Below are 23666 nucleotides of genomic sequence, written 5' to 3'. Positions count from 1 at the left end.
CGCAGAAACTCCGTCCATCCCTACCCCCTTCCGGTAGAAAGCTCTTCCGACATCACAAGAAGTGACCTAGAAAGCAGTCGGCGCCTCTCCCCACAACTCACCCAACGTTTTCCGCATCCTCGTCACACTCAGCCTTGTACTTGCACGGTCCACACTTGGAATGCTTCCTGTGAGCCCCGGCTCCTGAGCCTTCCTCCTCTGTTTAAACAGAAAAGTGAATCTTTCAAGCAGGAGTTGGGATGGATCCTTTCCAGACCCGCTTCGGGAGTCATTGTCTTCCTTTGAAGGAAAATGCACCCAAGCTTCTGGAGGTAATCGCTTCTAAAGAGTCCTCAGAGTTGGAGGCCACAACCGCTGCTACTACTGAACATCGTATCCCAAGACACAGCGAGGTTAGCAAAATAACGCCCTAGGCTGTGTGTGCTGGAACAATACAGAGGGTTTAATAAGTGAGCTTCTAAAGAATTGCCATTGAATACTGAGGAGAAAATAAAACATGAGCAGAACATCCAGTCTGTGACTACCCTCGCCCAGCCTGTGGAGGCTGATTGGCACAGATGTGCTGGGACACAGCCCGAAAGAACAATATCGTCACCTCCCTTCACACCAGCTCCTCACCCAACTTTCTAAACACATAAAAACTAACCTCACGGTTAAAAGAAATATTTGTCTCCAAGTTCTGCATAAGGAAATGGCTGCTCTTACAAGCTCCCCTTCTCGGGTTGGTTCACTCAGCATAGCCCAAAATACTCAGGTGTAGAAATCTTTGAGTCTCCTATTTTCAAGCCATGCAAGGAGCACATACGATTGTCCGCAAAAGAACTCAGAGCCCCCAGAGAAGGGCACCCTGCATGTGTGGTCCTCAACTAGAGTAGATCTTTGCAGCTCTCCCAAAGAAGGCCAGGAGGTCAGCTGTGAGAAGGAGTTTGGCCTCAAGGTATGTGATAGAATTCCATATCAGGGTGCCATTCACTGAAGAGCTCTTCCAAAGGCAGGTCTACAGAACACCTAACCATCCCAGTGTTTGCCATCTGCCTGGCCTGCCCGGGTGCACTCAAACACAAATGAATACCCAGACAGATTGCAACAATTATAACAGTTAACAATTCTGAGAACTTCAGGCCCATCCCAAAATCCAGAATGAGTGAGCTAACCACTACCCTTTCTCACGCATGCTCCCCTGAAGGCCGAGAACGACCTACATTCTCAGCAAAACAGTCAAGACTGTATTGTATTGGCAAATCTTGGGAACATCTGAGGTTCCTAATGGAACAATGACCACGGGGACCAGGTCACATGATCTCTTAAAATCCTTTCTTGCTCTCAGATCTAAAATTCATGAAGTTAGCTTTCACACATGATTACAAAGCTCCTGCTTAAACACATCCATTCGAATCAAACCCTATTGTTCAGTAGCTTTTATCATTTTCTCCCACCCTTCAATTCCTCCCCATAAATGTTCTATTCTCTGCAGTCCTTCAAAGTCCCTTCCAACTCAGGAACGTTTGGGACTCTACGAAGCGCAGAGGAAGGAGCCGCCTGACACAAGGTTTCATATGGTCAGGATCATAATTGCAGTTTACATTTGGGCTGAGTGTTCCCAGTGAGTCGTCTTTTAACATAACCTCAGGGCACCTCAAAATAGGACTTTGCATAGAGTAGATAGTAAGATTTACAGCTTCATTAGACATGAGGCAGATTAGTCATCCTCATTCTGGACCCGCAATGCTATTACCAAATATGACACTCTTTAAACATCAGAAATCATTTTTCTGTGAAATGAAATTTAGAACAGAAAATTTAAAAGCTTAAATTTAACTCTTAATTCCACCAGAGCTGTCTTGTGGCCTTTCTCTTACTGAAACACGACTTACTCTAGGTTTTTTTTTTTAACCTTGTTATTTAAAAAAAAAATCCTTATGACTTACAACTTTTAAAAAAAAGGAAGCAAATAAAAGATATTTCAGAGTCCTGTTTCATGATTAAAACCACGTGTGTAGACAGTCCTGAGCAGAAACAGGAGCTATGACAGGTCCCCTTTAGTCTGACAATAAACCTTATGTGAAAACAGTGTCGAGCAAAGGCTGTCTGAGGTGACGTGAAGCCAAAGTGGCCTTGGTGGCCAGGGGTACAGGGCTCGCTGTCAGGATGGTGGTGGTGAGCCCAGGACTCTGCACATCATTAAAAGTCCTTGAGCTAGGAACTTCAAGTGAATGAGCCCTCTGGTGTTTGCATTATATCTCAGAGTTGTTAAATATCCCAAATATTAAGAGCTATCTGTGCTGGACATGGAGGACCACGTCCGGAATCCCATCCCTTGGGAGGCTGAGACAGGAGATCAGAGGTGAGTTCAAGGCCAAACCCGAGCTGCACAGAGTTCCAAGCTTGAGGTACGAGTGCACTCTCTCAGAATAGCAAAGTATTGGAAACTCACCTCCTTCTCCAGATCCAGAGCCGTTATCTGAGAAGAAAAACAACAAATGTAAACATTTCTACTGAAAATTCCGTCTTTTCAGATAGTAACACTTCTTATCAAAAGAACCTGTGACATCCTCATATATTCCTTTTCTCACATTTCTGACAGCTAAGTTTATTTTCCTATGTCTACTTTAGGCTGTACAGAGTAAGTAGCCTAGACACATAACCATCAGTCTTTCTTGTATACTGAATACATTTCTCACATCTCAGAAGTCATCGGGCCAGGAAATACCCACATCTCGTGCACCAAGACTAGAAAAATGCTATAAACGGCTAAACAGAGATGATGAGCCCGTTTAAAAGGTAAAAGGGATTTTTAATTTTGTTAGGGCTGAAGAGGAGCTGAACAAAAACTGCTTCTAGAAGAAAGATAAAGGCTGAGCCTGGCTCCTAAAGTCTTCTTAATCAAATCTGTGATACAGACCAGAGGCCAAAAGACTTAAAAAAAAAAAATCCCTAAGGTTTAGTGAGGAGAACCTCAGGGTTGAATATGCATAGAAATGATAAAATTAGCTTCCTCTAGAAATCTGTTCAGGATAAATCTCAGACAGAGAACAGCCTAAAATGTAATTAACGTACAAACTTTTGAAAAATGGAGCGCCGGGCCTCGTCCATACTAGACAACCACTCTACCACTGAGCCTCACTCCAAACCCTAACACTGTATTGTATAGGGCTGAATGTACCAATATATAACCCAGAGTGGAAACAGGACACTCTGACTTGTCAGCATGGAGTTGTCAAAGCTAAAACAGAGATGGCAGATGAAGGCGGTGACACTCTGCAGGGGAGACGATATCATGGACCCGGGGAGTTAATGCTATTCCTCAAGCAGTCTCTAGAATGGAAGGAAATACTGAATGCCAGTCCTTCCCTCCAAAGTCCACCAAGCAACAGTCAAATCCCCAGACACGAGACAGCGGGGGGGTCAGAAAGCAGACAGCGCAGGCATCGACGAGTGCACAGGCATCGGGTGCAAAGTTACATCCACTTGCATTCAGTTCTGACTTAAGCAGTCGTATAAGGCTTTCTCCTGAAAGGAAAGAGGTGAAGCTTGGAGGAACGGAAGAGGAGAACGGGAATTGAATTTGTAAAATCTTATGACCGTATTTTCTTAGGGAAACCAACTCTTCTCCATTTTATTCCATGTCTGTTGATTGGACACATATTAAGTCTTTTTTTCAAGCTGTGTCCACTTTTAATGGGTATTAAAAAACCTCACACTTCCTTCCTTGGTTATTAAGAATTCCTAAACACGGGGGCTGGAGAGATAGCTCAGTGGTTAAGAGCACTGACTGCTCTTCCAGAAGTCCTGAGTTCAATTCCCAGCAACCACATGGTGGCTCACAACCATCTGTAAAGAGATCCGATGCCCTCTTCTGGTGTGTCTGAAGACAGCAACAGTGTACTTACATACATAAAATAAATAAATCTTGAATTCCTAAATAAAAATTTAAAACTGTAAATACCCTGACAATACAGTAATTTTCCTTATTAGAATCATATTGATGGTACACACACCCGTGAGTCCATCCCAGCCCTGAGAAGGTGTTTTGCTTCTCTAGACAGGACACACAGCTTCCTGGCTGAGAAAGCACTTACGGGGCTGTAGGCAAGCAGAACAGGTGGGTGAAATGCGGCGGCGTGCTACCTGAAGATGAAACAAACTTCCTAGAGAGGTCATGGAAGAAGGACTTCAGAGTAAAGCCTAAGATAGGATTTCTCTGAGTAATTGAAAGAGAAAATGTTTCAACTCTCAGAATAGACACGTCTGAAGACCAAAAGACATGAAAACACTGGCCGGGTCAGCAACAAAGACAATACGGTAGGTACCTCACTGCCTCGGTACTCCTGAGCTTACCAAGCCCAGAGGTGGATATTCATGTAATGATCTAGAGAAATGGAGTTCACAGAGCCATAGCGGCCTGCACAAGGTCACATGGTAACTAAGAGCTGGGACGACTTTTATGTGAGGCTTCCTAGTTTCAGGGTTGTTTGCAACCTGCCACTCTACCTCCCGTCTAACACTCACTGCTTATCAAAGCACTTGGTGTCTTACACACACGCTCCTAATAAATGATCAAGGTGGCATCAGAAAGAGTCCCCAAAACTTCACATAGAGCCTGTGAAGCACAATGTGCTTAGAGAACTATACGAGGACATCCCATGACAGCCCAAGAGTGCAATACTTTCCCTCAGACCTAATTATCTTGTATACAGTAAAAATTTGTCCTTGTCCAAAGAGGTCTGATATTTATTTAACCTATGCTTCTGGGCAGTCACTTTTAGCGAACCTGATAGGAGTGTCCGTTGGGAGCAAGTTCTACATCAGAAATGGAGAGTGGGCCAGCCACATCTCACATTATGAGGGCACATTAGCAAGAACAAGACTGAGACCATGAGTTTGGGCTCCCAGTGTCAGTGTAAAAAGCCTGATGTGGCAGCATACTCCAGTAACACCAGTACTGGGCAGGCGGAGACAGCTCCTGGGAGCCTCCTGGCCAGCCATTCTAACTATACAACAGTGCTTTCAGATGCACTGAGACCTTATCCCCAAGAGATAACCATTAGAGGCTGGAGGTTGACCCAGTGGTTAAGAGCATTTGCTGCCTTACAGAGAACCTGGGTTTATTTCCCAGCACCCACAACTCTAGTTCCAAAAGATTAACTCAACACCCTCTTCTGACATCCTAGGGCTCTGCACAGATGTGGCACAAGCAGGCGAAACACTCATATACAAAAATAAAGTAGTAATAAAGGAAGGTAGCAGATGTCTCCTCTGGTTTGTCATACATCCACATATAGAGGAGTGTACCTGAATACATACATGCAAATATCACACACTCAGACACACTAAAGAAATGAAAAAAAAAAAAAGGATCAGTCATGGGATTTAAACTGAAAGCTCTGGGTCAAATGTCGTTAGAGAAGCTATAGTCTAAGATCAGCGGCAACCCCCTTAGGTAACGAAGCTGTGATAAAACCCAGCGCTTGAGCTCAGCTTTCTCGGTTGACAGTACTCCATGAGGAAGTAACACTGTCCGTGACTCTTTGGAGAGGACAGCAAGACCTTCCATGTTTAGACCTCTCCCAGAATCTGCCCTATGCATCTCTGCTTTGGTCAGTTTTAAATATATCTTTTCCATGCAATAAATCATAACTATTATACCTTTTAGAGTTTTATGAGCCCTTCTAGAAAATTATATCTGAGAACAGTTTGGGGAACTTCCTGCACTCTAACTGGTAACGTAAGAGCAGTGTTGGGGACTATGCCCACTAACTTACAGTTGGCCCTAAAACCTCCACATAACAAGAGGGAGAGCATTAAACACCCTATGTACTACAAAAAGCAAGGCAATGGAGACTCCACCAGCCTCTGTCTTTTCACTGGTCTCTACACAGTAACTCTAGTTACAGTACCTAACCCGCACCTACACCCTCACACTTAAACACAAGTAAGCACTCGCATCAAGCTTCCTGGAAGCAACCACCACCAATACAAGGAGAAAGGAGAGGGTAATTAAGATGGCTTTAGGTGGGGGTTGGGGATTTAGCTCAGTGGTAGAGCGCTTGCCTAGGAAGCACAAGGCCCTGGGTTCAGTCCCCAGCTCCGAAAAAAAGAACCAAAAAAAAAAAAAAAAAAAAAAGATGGCTTTAGGTGGTGGTGGAAAAGAGCAAAACACTTGGAAAGTGTTCATAGAGGATTTCTAGAGACAATCAGATAGATAGATAGATAGATAGATAGATAGATAGATAGATAGATAGATAGATAGATAGACAGACAGACAGATACTATCTTATGCCAGTTCCCAACTCCAAATTGTATCAAGCAAAGGATATATGAAGTTCCCTCATAAAACACTCAACAGGCATACAGTCAATACAAAAATCACGTCAAATTAAGAAGCAGTAACATAAACCATGAATAAAGCCCTCTCAGTCACTACCAGTCCCTGCAGCAATGCAAGCCAAACGCTTCTGGCTAAATGTTATTTTCAGAATATATGGCAGAGCCATTTCCAACATCACACATACCAGAGTAGCAAGGTCCACGTGCCACCACTGTTATGTCTTTCTGGTGCTTGCAAGCAGCCCTCCTGAGAAAACACTCATTCTGGTAAGTGTCCCCGTTTGATCCACAGACAGGAATGTAATTTGTATGGCACTGCAAAGAAAAACAAAAATACACTCTCAGAACAGGACATGAATATTAATGGCATAGCTCACACTCGTCAACACAAAGGCATAGTATTATGACATTCTTCCACTGCTAGAACAGGTTGTCCCTGTGTTTACTTTAACAATGAAGACCTGTGCCTTCCTCCTGCCATCTTCTCACGTTCATAATGAAAATAACCACCACCTACCCTTGAGTGAACCTGGAGATCCCTGTGCAATCTACTTTATCTGCTAAGAAAATCCATAGAAACATTAAGAAGAAAGTCATGACAATGCTTATAAAGAGCTACTCAGGTGGTGTCACGTTATCATTAAAATTCATTTACTCGGGGTTGGGGATTTAGCTCAGCGGTAGAGCGCTTGCCTAGCGAGCACAAGGCCCTGGGTTCGGTCCCCAGCTCCGAAAAAAAGAAAAAAAAATTCATTTACTCAATACCTCTAGTAGGAAAGTCCCCAGGGAAGGAACAGAGGAGACACAAAGAAATCAACACAGTCTCTGTACTCAGAGATCTTATTTATTATCCCCTTAGAATAGAGGAAAAATTGCAAAGCCAAATTGTGTTCCAAATCAATCCATCAGGCAGAAAGTAGGATGCAAGATGCCCAGTAATACCAGCAAGGGAGCCTAGAGAGAGCCTCGCCAGTCAGAGAAAGTGGGATTCAAACTGAGCACTGAAGGACAAACAGGAACCAGGCAGATAAAGATAAGCAGTCGTGAGATTCGAAAGATGACACTGGCTCGACACGCTTAAGGAACTTTAGAACACGTCAAAAACAGCACAAATGGGGGCTGGAGAGATGGATCGGCAGTTAAGAGCGTGTTCTGCTCTTGCAGAGGACCAGAGTTCAGCTCCCAGCACCCACACTGAGAGGCTCACAACTGCATGTGAGTCCAGCCACTGACATTTGACGGCTCACAACCACCTGCAAATCTGATCACTCCAATATCTTCTGGGTTCCATGGGTATTTGCACATACCCACACAGAGACACATGTGCATACACGTAATTTTAGGAGTTTTAAAATGAATAGTTTTTGAAAATAGCACAAGTGAAGTTTCAAAATCTGGGGGAAATATTTTAATATGATACAAGCGATCTTCATTACGTAAATAAGAATAGTGCAGACGTTCTTCTAGAATGGGTCAAAGTATTTACAGGAAAATTAGAAACAGGCAACTAATATATAAAAGTAATTGACTTTCATTAGCAATCAGGGTTGTATACTGAAAATGAGAATTAGTGGTAGGGGATTCACTGTGGTCCAGACTAACAAGGAACTCTCACCTATCTGAATTCGCCTTCCCAGTGCAGGGATTAATTACAGGCATGTGCCTTCATGTACACCCTACCCTCTTTTAAAAGTGTTATTTATCCATGACAGTGAATGCAAAAAAAATAAATAAAATATAGCAAGAAAATAGATCACATTCAGAGTCTAATTTAGAAAACGTGCATAAATTCTAGAAGAAAGTGTCAATATATTTTTCATATTATATCTTTAATTTTCTGTATATCTCAAATTTTCTGCAATCAACAAGATGCACTTTCACTATTACCTTCTTTTTTACGTGGTCAGTTCTCGGTGTCTGAAGTATAAATGTGGCAAATTAGCATGGCTCAGCAACCACTAACTAACAAAATATTTTAAACCAAACTGACTTCACCATATATTCAATATCAGCAAAATCTTACACAAACTTTTATTGAAATTAAATTTTTATTTGGAGAGCTTTGTATATGAAACTGCTTATGAATATTTTTAATCCAACTTCATTATAAGCAGACATAAATGCCTGGGTACTATATTGTCTTCTACCATGATCATTCCAAAGCACATAAGTTATGAAATATTTATATCATAAATGACCTTTATTTTTCTTTTATATTAAAATTATGTACCACAATTCATTTCTTTAATCTTGTGTTTTGTAGGCTACACTGTGAAATTCACTTAAAGGTGATAAAGAAATAGAGCATAGGTTATTGGTGATTGAAAGAGTTTTGAGTTTGATAGGACTGGAGATCTTAACATTTATAAAACAATATCCCAGTAAGCAATAAGCAGCAATTTTAAATGTCCTATGGACTTAAATATTCTAACATCAATGAATCCCATGATAATATCAGCGCCAGGGTTCTGGCCCATCGCCCGTGTGAAGTCAGTACCTCTTTCCCCACCTGTCTAAAGCTAGCTGTCATAGATCCTCCCCAATAATGTCACTACAAGGACTAAATAAGGTGTTTCTATTCAGCCGCAGCAAATCCTTACTAAATATGACCTATCACTGCTATAGCATATATGACTGTCATTTCTAAGTCTTGAGTTCTTGTGTAGGAGCACAGCTACTGAGAGCAAGAGGAGTCACAGTTGCTCCCAAGTAATGTACTTTAGACACCACACACACATTATTCAGAATCTCACCCATAAGTCACTGGTGAGCAAGGGTCCTTACGTCCCTGCAATTGGTCAGAAGCACATACCTCAGAGTGAACCTGAGGTGAGGACGTAGACCTGTCGTCTCCATCATCCTGTTTCTAAGGTCTCTCTCCGGAGCCTCCCCATATCCTTACAAAGAGATCTGGGCAGCTTTACAACTGACCCTGGACACTATCCCTAACCTCTAGTCGGCCACCTTTGATGAGGGATATTACTTGTGACTGTGATGATACTGCCAGCTATAGGAAGCTGTTTGAAAGATACAGCACTAAACAACTCTGGAACTGTAGCCATTCACTCACTTGCTGTATACCCACTATGTGCCAGGAACTGTTTGGATCACAACAAAATAAGAAACTAAGATTCCCGGGATGGTTCATCTTGATTGTCAACTTGACTGACTGACGGATAGGTACCTAGAAGCGTAATAAAGCAGATGTCTGGATGTGTCTTTAAGAGGATTAATTCAAGGGTCATCCCTGAATATTGGTAGTACCACCCAACAGACCTGGGGCAGGGGGAGCAGGGCAGAAGAGAGCAAGACAGGAAGCAACACCCACAAGCACTGGTTCTTCCTCCACTTCCTGGACATCATGATGTGAACTGCTCTACTCTGTCACACCATGAAGGACGGAACCTCTGACAATGTACAGCAAAATAAAATAAGCCTTTCCCCCGTGTAGCTGTTTTGCACCGGTGTTTTGTCACAGCAAGGAAAAGTAGGAGTAACATAGCTGTGATGGTTAATTTCATGTGGCAACTTGACTAGGCCTTTGGGTATCCAGATTAAAAGTTATTTCTGGATGAATCCGTGAGGGCATTTCCAAATGAAATTAGCGGTGGAGTCAGTGAACCAAGTAAAGCAGGCCGTCCTCCCCAGGGTGATGCGCATTATCCAATTTGTTGAGGAACCAAATAGAACAAAATGGCGGAGGGAAAGCTTCCCTCTGAAATACTGTACTGAGATACTGGCCTTCAGCCATTAGCTTCCAACAGGGGCTTGTACCACTCCGTTCCCTGGGTCTTTGGCCCTTAACAGATTGTGGGACTCCTCACCCTCTGCAATCAAATAAGCTAATTCCTCATTAATCTCTTTCTCCACTGCCCTCACACGGTCATGTCTGTGGAAAACTCCTATACAAAGGTCTAGTAAGAGCGAGAGGCCATGGGAGCTAGTAAGAACAGACACCAGAGACACTAAGTTTTAAGGGAAAGACGCAGCACTAATAATTTTTGTACGCGTATAATTAGTGGGCGCCTTTGTTTATGTAACTAGCAGGATAATGGCTTTCATGAACCAACTAACAAGACTTGCAGTTACACACAATTCTACCTTCTGGGAAGATGGGACCTAAATCACGCTCCAGAAGCGTGTGTCGGCTCTGAAAGCACGCAGAATTATAAGCCATCTCTCAAGCAATTTGATTAGCGCTCCTAAGATTTACACAGCAGAGAGCTGGGCCTAATGCACATATCAAGCTGTTTTTAAGCTGCCAATAATTTAGGTTCTGTGAACAGATCCATAATATCATAGGAAGGCAGCAGAGTAATCAAAGGAGAGATTCCTTGGCAGAAGGAACAAACCCTACTGTAAGCCTTTCGGCAGCCTGCCCTGCAAGGCAAGGAGCCCGTGTTTAAACACCTTCTGCATCCAGCCTGAGACACTGCATTCAACTAGCTTGGAGGAGCACCTTCTGACCTCACTCCCTCCCTTACATTTCTCTTCCTGCTTTGCCACGGGTTAAGAACCAAATGATTTAAGGCAAATCATGAAAAGATAATTTTTTTTAAAGCTGTTGGAGGACACTGAAAAGGCTACTTAAAAAAAATAGTCTTGAAAAAAAATCTCAAGGGCTCACCAAAAAAAAAAAAAAAAAAAAAAAAATTCATAGGGAAGCAGAATATAAAATCAGCTCCAGAGAAATCAAAGAGGTCCATGGAAAGGCAGGCACAGAAGGAACTGATCTCCCCCAGCCAATGGGTAGCAAGGGTGTGAAACCAGCCAAAGCACCCAGCTTTGGAAGAAAGTGGCCATTGTGGAGCCCGTCTTACAGAAATACAGCTCTGTATAAAGGAATGAAAAGTCTCTTTGACCCTAGCTCCAGTGGTCAGCAGCAGTGTACCTTACCACCCGTCCCCGGGGGCGGCTAATCACAGTGTAGCTAGCTACCCGTCCCCGTGGGCGGGCGGTAGCCATGTACCTAGCTAGCCGTGCCGGTTACTTCAATTGGAGTCTCTATTCCTTATAATGGAGATAAACACCACAATGGTTTATAGTGCTCAAGGAAGTGTCAAACACAAGTGCTCTTGTCCTCTGTGTTCTCACGGCATCTTGCCTTTGTTCAGACGGGGTACTGGTGAGGAAATCATTCTTGAGGACATATATTTGCCTGAGGTCACTGGGTTGCCAGAGACACTAACTCAGCTGAGAAACCCAATGCCTGGCTTCTGAACCTCTTCCTCTCCTCATAATTCCAAATGGCAGCAAGACCGTAAGTGAAAAACTAGACAAGCTCTTTCCACACCTCACGTCCGATTCTGAGAGGCCAGCTACAGCTAGATTATGATCGAAAGATAATTTTTAAACAAACAGACAAACAGGAGCAATTGAGAGTGACCTCCACCTCTCCTTGCTTTTCAGACAGTAACAGCACAACTAAACCCTCTTGGAAATTCTCAGGCGCCACACTCTTTTTGAGTTGTGGCTCTAATTTCCAGCTCATCTCTGATCCTGTTCGTGCTGAGACTCTAACGCATCCTGGTCCTCACAAGGTACAGTAGGGGAGGAGGAAAGCCAGGTTAACAGGAAAAAGGGAAAATCATGTCAGCCTGTTAACTAAGAGTCTCTCCCGGGGCCCCTCGGCTTTCCCCACCACGGCAAAGCTTGGCTATTTAACACTTCCCCACACATGTGCTTCTATCATGGCCTCTTTAATTTCTGAAATGAACCACAGAAAGCACAAAGAACAGAACTTCGCCTGGTAAGAAAGAACCAGTGGCTGTGCGCTAAATCCCTTCAGAGCTCAAGGGGCCGCGCTTTTTACTTGAGAAACATCGGATTATAAAATGGGGGTGGTGGTAAAATTAAGTTAATTTTGGTTTTCTCACCTGAAACTGGCATGCGCATTTCAAACCATCTCCGTCTTCTTTGCAGACACCTCCATACTTACACGATGATTCATCACACGCTCGGATGTCAGATTCTCTCAGATTTAATTCTGCAAGAGAGGAAAACATTGTTTCATGTGTACACACACACACACACACACACACACACACACTCAGATTTAATTCTGCAAGAGAGGAAAACTTTGTTTCCTATGTATAGACAACCATACACATACACCACACACACACTCACAACAGACGGACACTTACCCCACAACATAGACAGATTAATAACAGTGCAAATCTAACGTGCTAGGCATCTTGTTCACTGGTATGTAACTAGACTATATAAAAAAGGGATGGGTGCCAGAGAGAAGGCTCCAACGTGAAAAGCACCCGCTACACAAACGTGAAGACCAGAGTTCACATCCCAGCGCCTACACAATAAGCCAGGCATCTTACTACACCCGTAACCCCAGACAGGAGGCTCTCTAAGGGCTTGCTGGCTTCCAGCCTACTGAGAAAAATGTAAACCCTTGGCTGAGGAAAAGACCCTCAAAGGGATATTTGGAAATCGAGAGAAGTCATCAACACCCTTTTCTGGCTTTCACATGAAGGCACCAGCACAGACAGACAGACAGACAGACAGACACACACACACACACACACACACACACACACACACACACACACATCTTTAAAAAAAATAAAATAAAAACAAAAAAGCAAGATCCTGTCAACGTGTTCAGAATACTCCAAAGAGAATCTTAAGCTGTATCCCTAAAAGGAACTTTACCAGAAAAGAACCTCAAAATGCTACTACGTTTTAAGACGATTTCCAAAGATGAAACTATGGGTTTTTTTTTTCCATTAGGGCTCTGCTAAACACTAGATAATGTTGTGAATGTCTTGGTAATTTAGACGCTTGTCTGGTGAGTAACTCAATTTTAAGGCTAACAAATAACAAAGTTTACATCATCAGTATTTATTCCGGGAAAACAATTTTAGTTACAAAGAATAATCAAAGTAACATCAATTTCACACAATAGGTAGGTATGGAACATTTATGAGCACAAAATTAGGGAGATTGAATTTTCCTCTCCTGTTGAAACTTTCAAATGATCAAGTCGATTAAAGTTACCACAGAAAGCAAAGTCATGCACCAAACGCGTTTCTGCCCCAAGGCCGTCAGCCCTGCACTGGAAGCAGCAACTTCCTCGGAAACCAACCACGGCTTCCGGGTTAGTGCTGAGTCAAGTGTAACTGGGTAAGAATCATTGGGCGCATTCTCCTTTCTTCCCACTGGGACCTGGAGCCACAGCAAACGCACGTATTCGAACAGTAAACAAATGTCCGTCTTAGAAACCATCTGAGGATAGTCATGTCATGTACGTGGAGGAGCCAGAGCCAAAGCTACCCTCTGGCTGACTGCAGTGAGGGACTGATTAACTCTTAAGAAAAGTACAAGAGGTCTCTTGCACTCGACATCATGAGGAGGTAGGTCCTGCCATTGGACCCACTTCCCCAGCAACCCACTATCCCTGGTTTTCAAAGCAGGGTTCCTGGACCAAGTCAAAGGACTCCAATGTCTAGTGACAGCTACCTAGTGGTATCTCACTGGCCTCCCCAAGCCATCTGCTTGCACACTCTGCAAGGGTGCCCACGCTATGCCACTTCTAAGAGCTGGCAACTGGAGAACTGAGTCAACAATTCTTACATGAATCAACACTCGGAAGCACCAAGTCATGGGTTAGGGTAAGAACCGTTTAGATACCTGTGGGTTATAGTTATTCTTTGTCTTAACTAGGTCTCAAGGTCACGGCAAAATTTTGCACTTAAAACAAGACAGCCAATACGGTTCTGTTCTACAAACCCACCTACGGAAGATGGGATCTAAGTGGTAGCCAGGGTTGTAAGGTCTTGGCTCTCCTCTCCTGATTTTTGCTTGCCCTTCCTTCCCTCATTAAAAATATATATTTACCTTTCAAGAATCCTTGGTATGGGCCTTTTTTTTTCTATAACTAGTCAATAAAAATGTATAGCAGGTCCAGTTCCAAATACTTCAAATTCTAAGCTTCAGACCCTAAGAAGATCCTGTTGTCTACAGTTAGAGCTGCCACCAGACACACATAAAGATGAAAGGAAGCCATCAGCTCAAGATGTCAGCAAAGAGACAGGTGTCAAGAATCGTGGGACCACCACACCACACTGTGTCCATGCCTTTCCATTACTGTTTTTAAAAAAAATAAGCAAATGACTACATATTTTAAAAATCAAGCGCTCTTCACATAAGCCAGGTCACAGACGCAAACCATTAACTATTATCCCGGTAACATATTAAGACAAACATTTTTGAGCAGAAGGCTTACACCTTTTGTGCTTCCTCATACATTTCTGCATTTGTCAAAAGCACCACGAGTTCCGGGTTCTGTACTTCCTAACTGGCGTGGCAACCAAAGACTTAGCTCAAACTCAACAGAGGACTCTGCACGTCCTTGAGAAGACGGCACTCCCTACCTGTCAGAGATGAAGATGATTACACACCTGCCTTCCTTTGAGCCCAAAATGGAAGCTCAGCAAAATGGATGCTCTCAAAAGATAATCTCTCCAAATAAAAAATACTATACACACACACTCACACACACAAAGCACTCAGAGAGTGGCTCAAAATAAAAATAGTTCGCTCCGGTTGCCTATCTTCTAATCATCCAGTTCTCAGATTGTAAAACCTGTCTCTGATGCCATCGCTCTTCAAGGCTGGAAGACAAAGCACAGGATGGGCCAAGAACCCTGCTTAGGAGGAACAAATATTGCCAGAGCACACTGGAGGTTCCAGTTCAAACCAGAACTCAGCAGCCCGCCTGATGCTGTGGCTTTGCTACCACTTTTCAGGCACACAGGGGAACGGTCCTGTTTGGCTGGCACTCCGGGAGAACCAAAGAGAGTAAATTCCTCGATGTGACCAGAGAACCTGGGGCTTCTCAATCTGGGCTAGATATTTGGGGGAAGATTATTGATCATCTTGAGCAGTGCCAGTGTTGAGTGACATTTCTGGTCTCTACTCCCTAGCTGTGACAAGCAAAATGCCTTCAGACTTTACCAAACGTCCCCTGGGGAGACAAGATCGCTCCCAATTGAAAACCGCTGTGAAAATGAAATCAATGGCTTTGCACTTCATTCTTCTCTAACAGGGGTGTCCAAGCCTTCAGCTCTGGGACAGGATGTCATCTATAAACCATGCTGGGCCACATCCACGGCTATCCTGAGGATCCGTGCATGTCTCGGGTCACAAGGAAGACTGCAACACAATCACATAAGCAGTACCCTCCGAGAGCCTAAAATATTACCAGAATCGTTTTCTATTTCAGAAGAGGGGCCTACACACAAAGTTATAGAAAGCTAAGGCTCAGAGTAGAGGTCCTACATGTTCTGACGCCTTAATGTCCAGTAACAGCGGTTTCCTCAACCTCTCAGGCACACCAAAGCCTTTCCCTCCCTATGAGAGCATTTTCTTTAAAGTGAATAACATCTCATTCTAATCAAACAACAGCTTTTTTTAAGTCTTCCCTGTTTCTCCCATTTATTTATTTGGGGGAAGGGCATACACAGTACACACGAGGAGGTCAGAAGACAACCATCCTGTGGGTTCCCGTGTCATAAAACTTGTCAACAAGCACCTTTACCCACTGACCATCTCAATGACCCTCTAATCCTTCTAATCCTTTCCTTGACCCTTCTGTAGCAGATGACGCTGATTCCCTACACTTCTAAAATAATCTTTATTCTCCTCCAACCTCAACCACTTCTCATTCTCTCTCTCTCTCTCTCTCTCTCTCTCTCTCTCTCTCTCTCCCTCCCTCCCTCCCTCCCTTCTTCCCTCCCTCCCTCCCTCTTTGCTGTTACTGTAGTCTGCTATTTTGTTTTTTCGAGGCAGGGCTTCTCTGTGTAGCCCTTACTATCCCCCCACTTGATTTGTAGACCAGACTGGCCTTAAGAATTCACAGAGATCCTCCTGCCTCTGCCTCCCGAGTGCTAGGATTAAAGGCTCGTGCCACCATACCCGGCTCCTTTCTTCTTTCTATACTGTCAAGTTCAGGGCAATACATTCCTAACTACCCAGACCAATCAAGGTGTGCCATTCTCTGCCGCCTACAGACCAACGTCTGTGGCACAAGGAACCCTCGAGACTACTGTCAGGCTGCAGAATGCCAGGAAGACTTCAGCTCCCACCACAGGAGGAGCCGTTTTTATGTGACGATGTCACCGGACCTAGCTAAGCCCATAAACACATTGCTATAATTATGTCGCTTCAACATTTCATTGAAGTGAAAATCCATTGTTCCCCTGAAAGCTAAACTAGGAGAGTTGGAAGAGGTGAGCTATTTCAAAAACAAATGGCCTCACGCGTGCAATTATGTATCCACAGGTCTTTAGGTTCCTTTCAAAGGGAGGAAAAAAATGGAATTTGTAATTAACACATTATGAATATGCTTTATTCGATGAAGAACAAACCATTCTCCAGGGAAAATTCTGTGCCTGTTTTCAAAGTATCATTTAAAGATATTTTTAAGATAAACTAACTATACCATGCATTTATGTATCATTTTGGGATTCCTGACTTAGAGCAACTTTCTCAAGTATCAGATCCACAGATCCTACTGATCTGCATAGCACATAGGAAAACATTCTGTCTTCGGTGGTCCATTATGCGGTCCATCTCTGGATCGCTCCCTGGTATCATTCTCTATCACACTGACTTCAAATCCTGTGCGTCTTTCACAGCCTTACGAAAGCCAGATTCACTTGCTTTTACACAGTCTGCACAGCGCTACTAGGAATGGCCCTCTCCATGAAGGCTTCCTGAGACCTCCTCGACATAGGAAGCTGTCATTCATCGCCGGGCGAGGCCCCAGCTGACTCCTCACGAGGCATATTCAAACATGTTACTTTGTCTTCAGAAACACAATTTCAACGGCTTTATAACCACTGTCTACATGTCACTTGTATTTGAGGAAAACATCCTTTTTCAGAAAAGCACAGCCATTCAAACAACGGGGTCCTGATAGGTTTCATTCCTTCAAAGTATATTCTGGGATACATGCCCAGCTGTCAGCTAGGCCAACCCACAGACCCTATCTATGCTGAAAACTAAAAACATGGAAAAGTTGAACAGTTACACTATTCCCCACCCAAAACATTGTGGTACAGCCAGGGAATATTATACACGGATTTAAAGATTCATTTTATACACTACACAGATATTTCATAAAGGCTACGTGAATGTTTAAATGAAAAAGAACACAAAACTATACCTATATCGTATACACACATAATTATATTTTTATATGCATACAGGGAAGACCAGTTAGGAGAATTAAAAACGGTGACAGCGACCATTTTCTGCTCACTTCAAACAATAAATGACTTTTTCCTCTTTTCAGGTTTCTATATTGGTTATTATTTGATTGGGTGTGGGGGTGTTGCTCAATGTGATTTCAAATCAAACCGAGGCAGTTTGCTACATCATGAACAAAACTGCAATGCGTGGGGGTCAATGAAAGCCAAGTTCCCGTGCCTGGCCTTTTTGATTCAATGAGATAACCTGTTCAAAGCAACAATGCCTAGGACATGTAAACAACAAAGACTGGCCCCTCCGTAGACATGACTTCGACCCCTGCCCCATCTGAGAGGCACCTCTAATGACACAAGGCTGAAAAGAGAAAGTCGGGGTAAACCAAGAAATAGATGTAACTGTTGGCTTCATGCTCTGGCAGATCTGAAGAATTAGAAATTAAATTTTCCTCGGCTTGTTTGCTGAATTAACATTATCACAGTCTCTCTCTTCTATCAGGGCACAGCGACGACGGCAGAGAAAATGAACTTAGCATTCCACAATGCAAATGCAGCCTACATTGATATTAAAGTGCCTTAATAGCGAGAGATGACTACGACTTCTCCAAGTTATATTTAAATGAAAGAAGCTGCACGTGTGCTCTATGATTACCTGCCTCCTCCGGTATCCCTGTCATATCCCTGTCATCCATTCTGCATGCTACTGCCAAACCAGCTTTGCTAAATAACACTTAGATCCCGTCAGTCCTCCACACCCGCACCTTCCCCTGCTGCCTCCCCTTCAGTACAAAATGCCTGTGTCAGGATGCTCCAGGCAAGGTGACAAGGAGGACGCGCTGCCGGTTCTGATGAGAGAACAGACCGAGATCCCAAGTTGAGTAGTAAAAACACCAGCTTCTGGCCAAGGATGCAGGACAGCAATGGTCCCTCCTGCTTCCAGAGTACTGACACTAACTTGGCAAACCTGTGAGTTTTCCTCTCACGGATTCATAAAGTGAATCTATTACGGTGCTTGTTAAAAATAATGATGACAAATCTCCACATTTCCTGACATGATACATTAGCCTTATTAAGGGCTCCCCCTGCCCCCATATGCACAAAGACTAGAAACGTGGTCTAGAACACTTCTGCCACTACATATGCAATGGTAATGAGGTTACCTGGCTAGCACAAAGCCCCAGGTTCAAATCTCCAATGCCACTCTGTACAAGGGAGATAGGACCTCTCCAGATGTTGCTGGAATGAATGAGGATTAAAGATATGGAAGGACCTTAGAGCAGCAGGTAACATGCAGACGCCCCGATAGTGCCAGACACTTCATTGCTGTTAGCCTCTGTGCTGAAAAAGGTAAGAAAACTGAGCGCAGAGCCAGCTATGAGGACATCCCAGCAAATCTCTCACGGCCGTATATATTAAAATCCTGTCTTTATCCTTTCACCAAACAAATTTCCTTTCTAGGAAATTACAATAGAAAAACAAAATATACGACATCTGAAAAACTTTTTCCACATCCGTTCTTCCTGTGGTTTTTGTTTTCACAGTGTCTAGCTGGGTTGCCCAGGACTGTCCTGGAATTCTGAGGTTCAAGTGATCCTCCAGTCCTCCCGGTAGCTGGTCCGTTTGCATGTGCCTCCGCATCAAAACATGCTCATCTTTTCAAACACCAATCTAAGCATCCATCTGTTAGGAATTAATTAAATAAACTATGCATCCATCTGTTAGGAATTAATTAAATAAATTATTGATAAAATGTTACCCAGCTACAAAAGTATGTGAAAGAAGACCCGTGGGTTGGAGAGATGACTCAGTGGTTAAGTCACTGCTCCTGCAGGGGACCAGAGTTCAGCTTCCAGCACCGGTGTCAGGCAGCTCCCAATCATCTGTAACGCCAACTCTAGAGGCCCTGACACCCCCTCCTGGCCTCCTTGTATACACACACACACACACACCCCACACATACACACACACCACACACACACTCACACACTCACACTCACACACACTCACACACACACTCATACATACACACACACTACACACACCACACACACACATACACACATACACACACACCACACACACACCACACATACTCACACACCACACACACACACCACACATACTCACACACACACTCACACACTCACACACACTCATACATATACACACATACCACACACATACCACACACACACCACACACACACACATACACACACCACACACACACCACACACACACACCACACATACTCACACACACACTCACACACTCACACACACTCATACATATACACACATACCACACACATACCACACACACACCACACACACACACATACACACACCACACACACACACCACACACACACACCACACATACTCACACACATACTCACACACTCACACTCACACACACTCATACATATACACACATACCACACACACACACCACACACACCACACACACACCACACACACACACACCACACACACACCACACACATACACACACCACACACACACCACACACACACCACACACACCACACACACACACCACACACACACCACACACACACCACACACACACCACACACACATACACACACTCACACATACTCACACACACACTCACTCACACACACTCATACATATACACACATACCACACACACACATACACACACTCACACACTCACACACATACACACTCACACACACACACACCACACATACTCACACACACACTCACACACTAACACTCACATACACTCATACATATACACACATACCACACACATACACACACCACACACACACCACACACACACACATCACACACACACCACACACACACACAAACCACACACACACCACACACACCACACACACACCACACACACACACCACACACACTCATACATATACACACATACCACACACACACCACACACACATACACACACTCACACATACTCACACAAACACACACACACATTCTGACACAGATTCATACACACAAATAAAATGAATATTAAAAAGACAAAGACCCACTATAAAATTAAAAAGAGAAAAGCAGGATATAAAATAGCACATGATCACACACTCATTTTTACTTTGCATGTGCATTTGGTTACATGCATGTTTTAGAATTTTCCTAGCGCCCTTAATACACAGCCTACTTCAAACATTTTTCAAAAGTTAATGAATCTGGGAGCTGGAGAGCTGGCTCAGTGGTTAAGAACACTGACTGCTCTTCCAGAGGTCCTGAGTTCAATTCCCAGCAACCACATGGTATGTCTGAAAAGAGAAAACAGTTACAGTGTATTCATATACATTAAATAAATAATAATTTGTATTAATAATTATTAATAATTAATAAAAATTAATAATTAATAATTAGTAATGTTAATAAGTCTGGACATACAGACATTGGTATTGGTTCTATTTCTATTGGTATTTGGTCCCTTAGTGTCTAGAACACTGAGTAGAATAGGAGGTAACCAAAACCCAAGAACTCACCCACAGAGAAAAAAATCTATGTAAGAACAGTCTGAAAATTGGCACTGGAGAACTTGGCATTAACGGCTGTAAAGAGGAAAACAATGTTTTGAGACAGGGTCTTCCTATGTAGTCTCAGCTAATCCAGAACTTGCTATGTCAAGCAGGTTATCCTCAAAGTCATAGAGATCCACCTGCCTCTGCCTCTTAAGTGCTGGGATTATTTAAAAAAAAAAATAGATCTGAACAGGAATTAGTTTAACAATATATGAAGTTACCTAACCAACAAAAAATATAGACTGAAAGGAGTTTATGCCTCAACCACGTAATTCTCAAATCCAAGAGAGCACTAAGCCAAGTTCGTAAATCCCTTATCTCTCTCTGGAGAGAAGCTAATAACAGAGTTAATAGTAATGCATAAAAGTAGTTCTGTTACAAGGCTTTTAACCCCGTATTTTAAAAGGCTTCAATGGGTTGAAGTCACCACCTCACCAAACTTAAAAAGAAATTTACATTTTTTAATTCATTAATTAATTCATTTTCATATGTAGGAAAAATAAAAGTCAACAAATATCAAATTAAGTGAAGCTGGTTGGTTGTGACAGAAAAAGGAAAAGAAAAATACTGGTGAGGAAGTGGAAGATGGGGGACGGGGCCACACGGGCATCACACTCAGGCTGACCTCCAACCTTCGGCCCTTGTTCCCTTTGCTATAAAACAAAAAAGATCCTGTTGGCCCCTCAAAGCCATACCCCGGCTCGCTGAACCTCTGTGACATTTCCCAGTGTCGCCAGGCAATTAATGGTCCCTCTGCCCATCTCCTTACTGGAACAGAGCTTTTTTTCCCCTAAAACTCCATAACACTAACAGATAGGAAGTTTCTTTTGGGGGGAGACAAAATTGATTGCAATGTTTACACAACCTGTGTTTATATTAAAAATCACTGCATTGTATAATTTAAGAAAAAAGAAAAGGAAAGCTTGGCATAGTGGCACTACACTGTGATCCCAGTGCCAGGGAAGTAAAGTCAGGACAGCCTTGGCTGCAATGGAGTGCCTCATTAGTAAGTCAGTTTCAGAGCACCATGCCTACAGCACCCTCGCCCTCATTACTATCCCGCTACAGCACCCTCGCCCTCATTACTATCCCGCTACAGCACCTTGTTACTATCCTGGTACAGCACCCTCATTTCTATCCCCGTACAGGGCCTCGTTAATATCCCTATAGAGCACCCCTGTTACTCTCCCCTACAGCACCCTTTACTATCATTCCCTACAGCGCTCTCGTTACTATCCCCATTCAGGTCCCTCGTTACTATCCCCAGTGCCACAAACGCAAAATGAGGAGCAGCATATACATCACGATGACATCATCTATCATGACATCATCCATCATGACATCATCTATCATGACATCATCTGTGAATGGGTTGAAGGCCTGGAAGAGCTGAATGATCCATATCCTGCTGGAAAACAAATCCCAGCTCTGAAAAACTAAGAGATAAATCCAGAAATGATTGGATATTACAAACTTGAGAAAAGGCTTTAAAACACTCTACAAAGGGGTATAAGGTATAAACGAAGTCAAAAAGTACAAGAAATTATCAAAGCTTAGTGTATGTTTCCTAAACAAAATGACAAAACCCCCTGTTGAAAACCTGTGTTATATTTGGAGGTTTCACTGTCTTATCAACAGATGACAAAATAAAAATTAAATGTACAGGAATGCTAGGGAGCTGGCTTAGTCAGTAAAGCGTTTGGAAACATGAAGACCTAGGTTCAGATCCCCCAGCACCCCCGTACAGCTGGTGTGCAAGTGGGTATCTGCATTTCCAGCACTGGAGAAGCAAGATGGGTGAATCCCTGGATCTTGCTAGCGTAGCCAGCGTAGCTTCATCAGTCATCTCCAGGTTCAGTGAAAGCATCTCAAAACTTAGACAGAAAGTGACTGAAGAAGACACACCCCTTGTACTGCTGGCCTCCACACAGACACATCCATACTATACAACACACACACACACACACACACACACACACACACTAAACATACAGAAGCTGGAGACATGGCTCAGTGGTTAAGAAACACGCTGCTTTTCCAGAGGACCAGAATTCAGTTCCCAGCTCCCATGTCCAGAGGCTTACAACCGCCTCTAACTGCAGCTCCAGGGGATCCCCCACCCTCTTCTGGACCTGATGGGCAGCCTCGAACATGTGTACAAACACACCCGCACATTCAAACAAATAAAACAGGTCTTCAAAAAGTAACTTGCATCTTCCCTGTGTGAGGAACCAGTCTGGTAGAGCGAGGTTCACACGGAAGAGACAAGGGACAGATAGAGAGAGAGAAGAGAATACACTGAGTGAGAGCAGCTGTAGAGCGACTTTAGGAGACCTCAGCTAGAGAATGTGGGTGCACTCCCATGACTCCCTCTTCTGAAATTAAGAGCTTTTAGAAGTTTAGTAAAATAAGGATCGCTGTGGAAAATGAGAAGTCGAGGAACCTTTTTTTCCCTAGAGTGTAAATCTTTCATAAATTTTTTTCAAACCGCGATGTCAATATCCATCTACTTTTAATATACTCAAACATAAAAATCTATACAGCACGTTCTCGG

The 23666-nt window shown here is 43.3% G+C and overlaps 1 protein-coding gene across 2 annotated transcripts in view; it reads right to left on the bottom strand.

Annotated features, from left to right (window-relative positions):
- Tmeff1 (transmembrane protein with EGF-like and two follistatin-like domains 1) overlaps nt 1-23666 on the bottom strand; it is an 85754-nt gene that overhangs the window by 53547 nt on the left and 8541 nt on the right. For both annotated transcript variants that reach the window (NM_023020.2, XM_039110701.2), the window contains exons 2-5: nt 12204-12313; nt 6513-6642; nt 2435-2461; nt 102-198 (exon numbers count right to left, since the gene is read on the bottom strand). In NM_023020.2, the coding sequence (NP_075409.1) occupies nt 102-198; nt 2435-2461; nt 6513-6642; nt 12204-12313 (364 nt within the window). The remainder of the gene's footprint in view (nt 1-101; nt 199-2434; nt 2462-6512; nt 6643-12203; nt 12314-23666) is intronic.

The sequence above is a fragment of the Rattus norvegicus genome, chromosome 5 (genome assembly GCF_036323735.1).
Source record: "Rattus norvegicus strain BN/NHsdMcwi chromosome 5, GRCr8, whole genome shotgun sequence".
Classification (NCBI taxonomy): domain Eukaryota; kingdom Metazoa; phylum Chordata; class Mammalia; order Rodentia; family Muridae; genus Rattus; species Rattus norvegicus.
This window is presented reverse-complemented; position numbering and strand designations above follow the sequence as displayed.